The sequence below is a fragment of the Ranitomeya variabilis genome, chromosome 1 (assembly GCF_051348905.1).
Source record: "Ranitomeya variabilis isolate aRanVar5 chromosome 1, aRanVar5.hap1, whole genome shotgun sequence".
NCBI classification, from domain to species: Eukaryota; Metazoa; Chordata; class Amphibia; order Anura; family Dendrobatidae; genus Ranitomeya; species Ranitomeya variabilis.
This window is the reverse complement of record NC_135232.1, coordinates 679,947,079-679,959,485: the sequence shown is the minus strand read 5'-3', so window position 1 is coordinate 679,959,485 and position 12,407 is coordinate 679,947,079. Positions and strand designations below refer to the sequence as shown.

Here is a 12,407-nt window from a genome sequence, read left to right as displayed (position 1 = left end):
AATGAAATCCATAGAGATGTGTGTCCAAGGTCTCTTCGGGACAGGCAAGGGCAAGAGCAACCCGCTGGCACGAGAACAGCAAGGCTTAGCTCGAGCACAAGTACCGCAGGACTGCACAAATGACCGCACATCCCTTGACAAGGAAGGCCACCAAAAGGACCTGGCCACCAGATCTCTGGTGCCAAAAATTCCCGGGTGCCCTGCCAACACTGAGGAATGAACCTCGGAAATGACTCTGCTGGTCCATTTAGCAGGCACAAACAATCTGTCAGGTGGACAAGAGTCAGGCCTATCAGCCTGAAATCTCTGCAACACACGTCGCAGATCTGGAGAAATCGCTGACAAGATAACTCCTTCCTTAAGAATACCCTCAGGTTCAGCGACTCCAGGAGCATCAGGCACAAAGCTCCTAGACAGAGCATCGGCCTTCACATTCTTAGAACCTGGTAAATACGAGACCACAAAGTCAAAACGGGAGAAAAACAATGACCAGCGGGCCTGTCTAGGATTCAGGCGTTTAGCAGACTCGAGATACATCAAATTTTTGTGATCAGTCAAGACCACCACCCGATGCTTAGCACCCTCGAGCCAATGACGCCACTCCTCAAATGCCCACTTCATGGCCAATAACTCCCGATTGCCCACATCATAATTTCGCTCTGCCGGCGAAAACTTCCTAGAGAAAAAGGCACAAGGTCTCATAGTAGAGCAACCAGGGCCTCTCTGCGACAAAACGGCCCCTGCCCCAATCTCCGAAGCATCCACCTCAACCTGAAAGGGAAGTGAGACATCAGGCTGGCACAAAACAGGCGCCGAAGTAAACCGGCGTTTCAACTCCTGGAAAGCCTCCACGGCAGCAGGAGCCCAGTTAGCTACATCAGAGCCTTTCTTGGTCATATCCGTCAGCGGTTTAACAACGCTAGAGAAATTTGCGATAAAACGACGGTAGAAGTTAGCAAAACCCAAGAACTTCTGAAGACTCTTAACTGACGAGGGTTGAGTCCAATCATGAATAGCTCGGACCTTGACTGGATCCATCTCCACAGCAGAAGGGGAAAAAATGAACCCCAAAAAGGGAACCTTCTGTACACCAAAGAGACACTTTGAGCTTTTTACAAACAAAGAATTTTCACGCAAAATCTCAAAAACCATCCTGACCTGCTCCACATGCGAGTCCCAATCATCAGAAAAAAACAGAATATCATCCAGATAAACAATCAAAAATTTATCCAGATACTTCCGGAAAATGTCATGCATGAAGGACTGAAAAACTGAAGGTGCATTAGAGAGCCCAAATGGCATCACCAAGTACTCAAAATGACCTTCGGGCGTATTGAATGCGGTTTTCCATTCATCGCCCTGCCTAATGCGCACAAGGTTGTACGCACCACGAAGGTCTATCTTGGTGAACCACTTGGCACCTTTAATCCGGGCAAACAAATCTGACAACAACGGCAAAGGATACTGAAATTTGACAGTGATCTTATTTAAAAGCCGATAGTCAATACAAGGCCTCAAGGATCCGTCCTTTTTGGCCACAAAAAAGAATCCCGCACCAAGAGGGGAAGAAGAAGGACGGATATGCCCCTTCTCAAGAGACTCCTTGATATATGAACGCATTGCGGTATGTTCAGGTACCGACAGATTAAACAGTCTCCCCTTAGGAAACTTACTGCCAGGGATCAAATCTATTGCACAGTCACATTCCCTATGAGGAGGCAGTGCACTGGACTTAGACTCGCTGAAGACATCCTGATAATCAGACAAATACGCCGGAACTTCCGAAGGCGTAGAAGAAGCAATAGACAAGGGCAGGGAATCTCCATGAATTCCATGGCAGCCCCAACTTGACACTGACATAGCCTTCCAGTCCAAGACTGGATTATGGGTCTGTAACCATGGCAAACCCAAAACAACCAAATCATGCATTTTATGCAGAACAAGAAAACGTATTACCTCCCGATGTTCGGGAGTCATGCACATGGTAACCTGTGTCCAAAACTGCGGTTTATTTTTTGCCAATGGCGTAGAATCAATACCCCTAAGAGGGATAGGATTTTCCAATGGCTCAAGAACAAATCCGCAGCGCTTGGCAAATGACAGATCCATAAGGCTCAGGGCCGCACCTGAGTCCACAAACGCCATGACAGGATACGATGACAGTGAGCAAATCAAAGTTACAGATAGAATAAATTTAGGTTGCAAATTACCAATGACGACCGGATTAACAACCTTAGTAAGACGTTTAGAGCATGCTGAGATAACATGTGTAGAATCACCACAGTAGTAACACAAGCCATTCTGGCGTCTATGAATTTTCCGCTCATTTCTAGTCAGGATTCTATCACATTGCATTAATTCAGGTGCCTGTTCAGACAATACCATGAGGGAATTTGCGGTTCTGCGCTCCCGCAACCGCCGGTCGATTTGAATAGCCAGGGCCATAGAATCATTCAGACCTGTGGGAATGGGAAAACCCACCATCACATTCTTAATGGCTTCAGAAAGACCATTTCTAAAATTTGCAGCCAATGCACACTCGTTCCACTGGGTCAGCACGGACCATTTCCGAAATTTTTGGCAATACACTTCAGCCTCGGCCTGGCCCTGAGACATAGCCAGCAAGGCTTTTTCTGCCTGAATCTCAAGATTGGGTTCCTCATAAAGCAAACCGAGCGCCAGAAAAAACGCATCAATATCAGCCAATGCCGGATCTCCTGGCGCCAGCGAGAAAGCCCAATCCTGAGGGTCGCCCCGTAAAAAAGAAATAACAATCTTCACTTGCTGAGCGGAGTCTCCAGAGGAACAGGGTCTCAGGGACAAAAACAATTTACAATTATTCCTGAAATTTCTAAACTTAAATCGGTCTCCGGAAAACAGTTCAGGAATCGGTATCTTAGGTTCTGACATAGGATTTCTGGTAACATAATCTTGTATGCCCTGCACACGAGCAGCAAGCTGGTCCACACTTGTAATCAAGGTCTGGACATTCATGTCTGCAGCAATCACAAGCCACTCAGAGGTAAAGGGGAAAAGAAAAAAAAAATGAGAGAGAGAAAAAAAAAAAACTCGGAACTTTCTTTCTTATAATCCCGCTTCTGCAATGCATTTAACATTTAATACTGGCCTGGCAAACTGTTATGACCCCAATGGCGAGGGTCTCAGAGATATCAGCAAGTCTGCGAAGTACAAAAATCCAGCTCATAGGGCAGTGGTAACTGGGTTGACCATATATCTACTCCTAACGCCAACACTAGAAGTAGCCGGGGAACATGCCTACGTTGGTCGCTAGATGTCTCGCGCCAGCCGGAGGACTAACTACCCCTAGAAGAGGAAAACAAAGACCTCTCTTGCCTCCAGAGAATAGACCCCAAAAGTTGGATACAAGCCCCCCACAAATAATAACGGTGAGGTAAGAGGAAATGACAAACACAGAGATGAACTAGGTTTAGCAAAGAGAGGCCCACTCACTAATAGCAGAATGTAGTAAGATAACTTATATGGTCAACAAAAACCCTACAAAAATCCACACTGGAGATTCAAGAACCCCCGAACCGTCTAACGGCCCGGGGGGAGAACTCCAGCCTCCCTAGAGCTTCCAGCAAGGATAGGATACAGATTATGTACAAGCTGGACAAAAATGCAAACAAAAACAAAAGCAAAAAGCAAGAAAGCAGACTTAGCTTAATCAAGCAGGAACCAGGATCAGTAGACAAGAGCACTACAGATTAGCTCTGATATCAACGTTGCCAGGCATTGAACTGAAGGTCCAGGGAGCTAATATAGCAACACCCCTGACCTAACGACCCAGGTGAGCATACAAGGGATGATAGACATACCCAGAGTAAAAACACTAGTAGCCACTAGAGGGAGCCAAAAGGTAAATTCACAACAGTATATATACACTGCTCAAAAAAATAAAGGGAACACTTAAACAACAGAATCTAACTCCAAGTACATCAAACTTCTGTGAAATCAAACTGTCCACTTGGGAAGCAACACTGATTGACAATCAATTTCACATGCTGTTCTGCAAATGTCTTTATTCCATTATATATTATACACATATATATTTCTTACAATCATATACACATGTACCCTTATTTATGTTATTTACATTCATCTTTATTTTTTACTTATCACTTTTAGTATCCTCCTTTGTTTTTTTTTCACCATGTATCATGTATTTGCAATATAGCTACCCTCATTCCTTTTTGCACATACACATATTTATTCTCCACATTTTTACAATCTTTTATCTGCATTATCATTTTTATGCAGGATTGAGTTTCCTTTATAATCATTTTTTCCCATATACAGTGCCTTGCGAAAGTATTTGGCTCCCTGGAACTTTTCCACCTTTTCCCATATATCATGCTTCAAACATAAAAATACCAAATGTAAATTTTTGGTGAAGAATCAACAACAAGTGGAACACAATTGTGAAGTTGAACGAAATTTATTGGTTATTTTAAATTTTTGTGGAATTTCAAAAACTGAAAAGTGGGGCGTGCAATATTATTCGGCCCCTTTACTTTCAGTGCAGAAAACTCTCTCCGGAAGTTCATTGTGGATCTCTGAATGATCCAATGTTGTCCTAAAGGTCTAATGATGATAAATATAATCCACCTGGGTGTAATCAAGTCTCCGTATAAATGCACCTGCTCTGTGATAGTCTCAGGGTTCTGTTTGAAGCACAGAGAGCATCATGAAGACCAAGGAACACAACAGGCAGGTCCGTGATACTGTTGTGGAGAAGTTTAAAGCTGGATTTGGATACAAAATGATTTCCAAAGCTATAAATATCCCAAGGATCACTGTGCAAGCGATCATATTGAAATGGAAGGAGTATCATACCACTGCAAATCTACCAAGACCCGGCCATCCCTCTCAACTTTCATCTCAAACAAGGAGAAGACTGATCAGAGATGCAGCCAAGAGGCCCATGATCACTCTGGATGAACTGCAGAGATCTACAGCTGAGGTGGGACAGTCTGTCCATAGGACAACAATCAGTCGTACACTGCACAAATCTGTCCTTTATGGAAGAGAGGCAAGAAGAAAGGCATTTCTCAAAGATATTCATAAAAAGTGTAGTTTAAACTTTGCAACAAGCCACCTGGGAGACACTCCAAACATGTGGAAGAAGGTGCTCTGGTCAGATGAAACCAAAATCGAACTTTTTGGCAACAATGCCAAACGATATGTTTGGCGTTAAGGCAACACAGCTCATCACCCTGAATACACCATCCCCACTGTCAAACATGGTGGTGGCAGCATCATGGTTTGGGCCTGCTTTTTTTCAGCAGGGACAGGGAAGATGGTTACAATTGATGGGAAGATGGATGGAGCCAAATACAGGACCATTCTTGAAGAAAATCTGTTGGAGTCTTGCAAAAGACCTGAGACTGGGACGGAGATTTGTCTTCCGACAATGATCCCAAACATAAAGCAAAATCTACAATGGAATGGTTCACAAATAAACGTATCCAGGTGTTAGAATGGCGAAATCAAAATCTAGACCTCAGTCCAATCGAGAATCTGTGGAAAAAGCTGAAAACTGCTGTTCACAAACGATCTCCATCAAACCTCACTGAGCTCGAGCTGTTTGCCAAGCAAGAATGGGCAACAATTTCAGTCTCTCGATGTACAAAACTTATAAGAGACATACCACAAGTGACTTGCAGCTGTAATCGCAGCAAAAGGTGGCGCAATAAAGTATTAAGTTAAAGGAGTCGAATAATATTGCACTTTTCAGTTTTTGAATTTCCACAAAAATTTTAAATAACCAATAAATTTCATTCAACTTCACAAGTGTGTTCCACTTGTTGTTGATTCTTCACCAAAAATTTACATTTGGTATCTTTATGTTTGAAGCACGATATGTGGGAAAAGGTTGAAAAGTTCCAGGGGCCGAATACTTTCGCAAGGCACTGTGTATATATATATATATATATATATATATATATATATATATATATACTGAATAAGGATGCGTTTACACTGGCCAACCGCAGCCAATAAACGACAGCTGATCGGATACATGTAAGCCATTTCTGTCAGCTATACAATTTTTCTGTGTGCACAGAATATTATCGCTCTCGACAGCATATATCTTGTTTAAGCCCTTTGTGACCTCGGATGCGATAGTACATCCGAGGTCAGAACCCCCGCTTTGATGCGGGCTCTGGCGGTGAGCCCGCATCAAAGCCAAGACATGTCAGCTGTTTTGAACAGCTGACATGTGCCCGCAATAGCGGCGGGTGGAATCGCGATCCACCCACCGCTATTAACTAGTTAAATGCCGCCGTCACATGATCAGGGGTCAGCGATGTGCCGGCATAGCAACCAGAGGCCTCCTTGAGACCTCTATGGTTGTTGATGCCGGCTTGCTATGAGCACCACCCTGTGGTCGGCGCTCATAGCAATGCAGTAATTCAGCTACATAGGAGCGATCTATGCATCACTCCTATGTAGCAGAGCTGATCGAGTTGTGCCTGCTTCTAGCCTCCTATGAGGCTATTAAAGCATGGCAAAAGTAAAAAAAAAGTTTTAAAAAATATGAAAAAAATAAAAAAAATATAAAAGTTTAAATCACCCCCCTTTCGCCCCATTCAAAATAAAACTATAAAAAAATGAAACCTACACATATTTGGTATCGCCGTGTTCACAATTGCCCGATCTATCAATAATAAAAAGGATTAACCTGATCGCTAAATGGCGTAGCGATAAAAAAATTTGAAACGCCAGAATTACGTTTTTTTTGGTCACCACGACATTGCATTAAAATGCAATAACGGGCGATCAAAAGAACGTATCTGCGCCAAAATGGTATCATTAGAAACATCAGCTTGGCACGCAAAAAATAAGCCCTCACCCGACCCCAGATCACGAAAAATGGAGACGCTACGGGTATTGGAAACTGGCGCAATTTATTTTGTTTTTGCAAAGTTTGGAATTTTTTTTTTACCACTTACATAAAAAAGAACCTAGACATGTTTGGTGTCTATGAACTCGTAATGACCTGGAGAATCATAATGGCAGGTCAGTTGTAGCATTCAGTGAAACTAGCAAAAAAGCCAAACAAAAAACCAGTGTGGAATTGCACTTTTTCGCAATTTCACCGCACTTGGAATTTGTTTCCCATTTACTAGTACACGACATGCTTAAACCAATGATGTCGTTCAAAAGTACAACTCGTCCCACAAAAAATAAGCCCTCACATGACCATATTGACGGAAAAATAAAAAAGTTAGAGCTCTGGGATGAAGGGGAGCGAAAAACGAAAATGCAAAACCGAAAAAAGCTAGGGTCATGAAAGAGTTAAACAGGGCGACGTGCTGGCAAGAATGAAGATTTGTAAGTGTTGTGCTTGTTCTTCAAGTCATCAGCAATAATTGTGAAATGGGCATTCCTAGGAGGAACATTCGTTCCAGAATATTAGCGAGTGTAAGGCTGTTGTCACACTAGCAGTATTTGGTCAGTATTTTACATCAGTATTTGTAAGCCAAAACCAGGAGTGGAACAATTAGAGGAAAAGTATAATAGAAACATAGGCACCACTTCTGTATTTATCACCCACTCCAGGTTTTGGCTTTCAAATACTGAGGTAAAATACTGACCAAATACTGCTAGTGTGACGGCAGCCTAAATGCGCATTAAGGCTCTGTTCACATTTGTGTCTGACTTGTGTTATTCTGTTCGCTTATTTTTACAGAAAAACATTGAGAAACGCCATCCTAAAATCTTACGTGTTATTGGTGCATTTAACTGGATTATTTAGATGTCAGATGCTATCATATGTCGGAACTTAACTTGTGTTAAAGGGAATCTGTCAGCAGGTTTTTGCTATTTCATCTGAGAGCAGCACAATTTAAGGCCCCGTCTCACACAGCGACGCTGCAGCGATACAGACAACGATGCTGATCGCTGCAGTGTCGCTGTGTGGTCGCTGGGGAGCTGTCACACAGACAGCTCTCTCCAGCAACCAACGATCAGGGGAACGACTTCGGCATCGTTGAAACTGTCTTGAACGATGCCGAAGTCCCCCTGCAGCACCCGGGTAACCAGGGTAAACATCGGGTTACTAAGCGCAGGGCCGCGCTTAGTAACCCGATGTTTACCCTGGTTACCAGCGTAAATGTAAAAAAAACAAACACTACATACTCACCATCTGATGTCCGTCAGGTCCCTTGGCGTCTGCTTCCTGCTCTGACTGAGATCCGGCCGTACAGTGAGAGCAGAGCGCAGCGGTGACGTCACCGCTGTGCTCTCACTTTACGGCGGCTCAGTCAGAGCAGGAAGCAGACGCCAAGGGACCTGACGGACATCAGATGGTGAGTATGTAGTGTTTTTTTTTTTTTTACATTTACGCTGGTAACCAGGGTAAACATCGGGTTACTAAGCGCGGCCCTGCGCTTAGTAACCCGATGTTTACCCTGGTTACCAGTGAAGACATCGCTGGATCGGTGTCACACACACCGATTCAGCGATGTCAGCGGGACCTCAACGACCAAAAAAAGGTCCAGGCCATTCTGACACGACCAGCGATCTCGCAGCAGGGGCCTGGTCGCTGGTACGTGTCACACATAGCGAGATCGCTACTGAGGTCGCTGTTGCGTCACAAAACTAGTGACTCAGCAGCGATCTCGCTAGCGATCTCGCTATGTGAGATGGGGCCTTTAGGGCTAGAAAGCCTGATTACAGGCATGTGTAACTGATTAGGCTGTGTGTTGTAGTTTCAGTACAATCAGTGTTTTTTTTCAGCAAGAGATTAGCACGTCTGGACTGGGTGTCACATGCAGACCAGTCAGGCTAATTTGTGTGACCCCACCCATGATTGTCAGCTTGCTGACAATGTACACAGGAAGCTGCCAATTAGGGATGTGGACGGGGTTATACAGATCTCAGCATATGAGCACTGCCACATATACAGCAGAGAAAACAGGAATTCTATCACAACTGCAGCAAGCAACCCAGTAAGTGACACATCTCTGGAATCAGGCTTTCTTACCCTATATTTTGCTTCTCTCAAAATTTATAGCAAAAACCTCAGATTCCAAGAAAGGGGTCTTACAGTCATCACTACTCCATCTGAAGTGATGACTTGTTCTTAATAGGGGCTAGTTATGGGCCGTGTTTGGTATTCAGAAATGTAGATAAAAATTAGACTGATGGTTGCATAATAGATGTGCGAGAAATGATAAGTAGCAGGTAGAGTTGAGCAAAAAGATTTGCAGAACCCTGGTCCGTCATCCATGTCTGTACTCCATCGCAGCCACACCATGACCGTGTGAACTTCCTCGGCCAGCATCTGAGTTCCGCTATCATGGGTACTGTGCCCATGATGTCACATGAGACCTAGTCACTCGGCCCCCACATGACGTTCATCATGTTGGGGCCTTGTAAACACCATAGGCACCAATGATAATGGCATTTCGGTGCTGGCTAATTAAGCATGCTCTGCCACGGAATACCGTCATGGATGCCAGAATGAAAATAGAAAATTTGGAAGAATGATAGGTAGAAAGATAGATAAGAAACAGTTAAAGGCTAGATAAAACATAGAAGGATAGGAAGAAAAAATAAATAAATAAAAAAATTCTATATTTTGAGTTATATCAATAATAACTTGTTATAATGATTATTTTTCATTAATCTGATGCTTCATCTCTTTCTCTTGTGTAGCTGTGGTGTCCATGTTCTCTCTCCCAGCCGTATATGATAAGTATCAGGTAAGAATTGTTTTAAGTTCATCCATCTAGTTGCAATGATAACTAATTAATAAGCGGATATTTTCCTCTTCTAGGCACAAATTGACCAGTATTTGGGACTGGTGAGAACAAACATGAACACAATTGTGGCAAAGTAAGTGGATATGATATGGTTCCTTCCTTCATGCCAAAGGTGATGACTTCTTGAGCGGTGTGGGTCTGACCGCTGGGACTGACAGAATGGGGCCGCTCCATTCTTTCCCAGAGCTTAACTCGTATTTTTCTGGCAGCTCCATAGAGAATGAATGGAGTGGTGGTCGGCCATCCAGCCTCCTTCTTCTTTTTAGAAAAGGTATAAAAGTGCCCCATTGGAGGATAATTTCCCGTTGGAAACCAGTTGGACCTCCACCGATTATCTGCGGATATAGGTGATAACTTGTATTAACGAGACAACCTCTTCAATAAAAAAATGGAGATTTACTCTACATTTTTGGCTTTACAGTACATTCACAATGTGTAGCATTTATATATAAGGAGAAATATTTTTACTCAAATATGTCTGTAAATAATATGGACACATTTGGATATTTTTATTTTTTAACTTAAATGCATAAAAATTTTTTGTCTACAAAACATTTTTTCAATCGGGTTTTCATTAAAAATGTCATCTGGCTTTTACTGAATGTTGAATGAGTTAACCGTTAATCCATCAGTGAGATCATTCTGCAAGGAGAGTTTGTAACTTATGTCTTTTTCTGAGCATCTCTCTGCTGATTTATGACCACAAAGTTCAGCTCAACTTTGATATAGTCTGTAGTCACAGATCAGCTCACAGAAGCTAATAAAAAGACAACACAGAGGATATAAAGGAAAGCAATGTAACTTTTTTAACAACACTGAATAGCAATAATTATTTTTAGCCCAAAATACATACATTTAAGTAAACAATCCATAATCTTTAAAGGATGTTGTAAAGGACTATTTTTATTTTTTTACTATGAGCCTAAAAACTAACAGGCAGGTAGTTTCTAACAGACGTAACTGCCTGGTGCCAGCCCAGAGTGGTCACCGACTGCTCCTGGTGGCGATTCGGCTGCTCCACCTCAACAGAACAGCTTTTCCTCTTCCAGGCTGCTCTGTCAACAGGGTGTGACTGCCGGTGTCATGCTGATTGACAGTTGCCTCCCTGCAGTTACTGTAGGTAGCGGGGAGCCGACTGTCAGCACTAACACTCCATCAACAGAGGAGAGTGGAAGAGAAGCCGCTGCTCTGTCGACGTGATGCAAGTGGAAGCCGCTGAATCACCGGCAAAAGCCGTCTGTGAGATCGGCGCTGGGCACCTTGTAAAAAACTGAAATAATTCCTGATAACCCTTTAAATGTGATCATATGTAAGTACCTATGCCATCTCCAAATTACTTGGTGCAAGTGCGCCCACTATGTATCTCTATTCCAGTAGGGGAGGGGGTGTAGTTATTGGAGGAACAGAGATGGGCCCTAATGTGTGAGGGGCCCAATGCACCACTACACTAGGTGCTGCTTTCTAGCTGAGTGTGCTGGTCAGTATAAAGGGTCTCAGTAATGCTAGGGGTAGAATAATTAAGGTATTTTCAAATAGAAGTGTAAATTTAATTAACTAAAATGTATTTTTTTTTAATTTGCAGAATTCAAGCTAAAATTCCTGGTGCAAAACAGAAGGAATAAATAGTCTATCTAGTCCAGTCGATTCTTGGTAAATTGTGGAGTCTAATGTGGAAACAGCTGTGTTCTACACTTTACTTACAGATTTATTGCACCATTCTCTTTTCCAACACTCTGTGTTTATCAAAACATCCAAAAAATAAAAAACGATCTAGGAGCAGAACCTGCTTCTACGCTATTAGAATACTTGCAATCAGCCGTGTCAAGCACTAAAGTATAGTGAAGAGATACAAAACGTGTTCTAGACGTGTTTCTTTTTTTGTGTTGCTTAAAAGTGCATGATGTTGGAAGCCTAAATAAAATATTTTGTTTTTTTATTTCTTATTTATTATTTTTTAGTGTTTTTTCTGCTATTCTCGGCAGCGCTTCTATAACTTAATGTGACGTGCGGCTAGGGCTTCATGCTTAGGGCAATTGATGCAATAGGACAGACTTGCTTCGTTGTCTCTAGGCCCGCTGGTTGGAGTTATTTCGATTATATAAATATATATATATACGTAGAACTGTAGACTAATGTTTCGTGTTTTCCAGCACAAGTGAAATCAGTGTGCGGTACTTCTCTCCGTTTTTGTATGAATTCAACTTGCAGTACTTCTGTTGTAAGGGATTGGGATGACAGATTTACATGTTACGGTAGCCGGGTCCAGCTCGTTCGGTTTATTACAATTTGTAATTCATTCTCTGTAGTTCCTAGCGGACTTATGGACTCTGAATATTTGCACTTATTATGTACTTGACACTGAATGCATAAATAAAATGTCACTAAATGTAAAAGATTCTGTTTTTGTTGAGCTTGTAAAACTTTGCCAAAACACATCCTGCCAGACCTGACCGATGAAACAACCCAGGAGACGTTCATTGATGGCGCAGATAACAACATATTCACTGTGTCTATGTGCTGGTTACCTAACCAAAATAATTCAGTACAAATGGGAATAAAATTTGATTCTTGCCAAGGTTTGGTGTTTTCCATTTGTATTCTCACTGTGTTTGT

General features: G+C 42.5%; 1 protein-coding gene across 3 annotated transcripts in view; it reads left to right on the top strand.

Annotated features, from left to right (window-relative positions):
* RTN1 (reticulon 1) overlaps nucleotides 1-12,187 on the top strand; it is a 481,263-nt gene extending 469,076 nt beyond the window's left edge. For all 3 annotated transcript variants that reach the window (XM_077265286.1, XM_077265277.1, XM_077265294.1), the window contains 3 exons: nucleotides 9,688-9,734; nucleotides 9,809-9,867; nucleotides 11,377-12,187. In XM_077265286.1, the coding sequence (XP_077121401.1) occupies nucleotides 9,688-9,734; nucleotides 9,809-9,867; nucleotides 11,377-11,416 (146 nt within the window). In that variant the 3' untranslated portion in view covers nucleotides 11,417-12,187. The remainder of the gene's footprint in view (nucleotides 1-9,687; nucleotides 9,735-9,808; nucleotides 9,868-11,376) is intronic.
* Nucleotides 12,188-12,407: the final 220 nt, after the last annotated feature.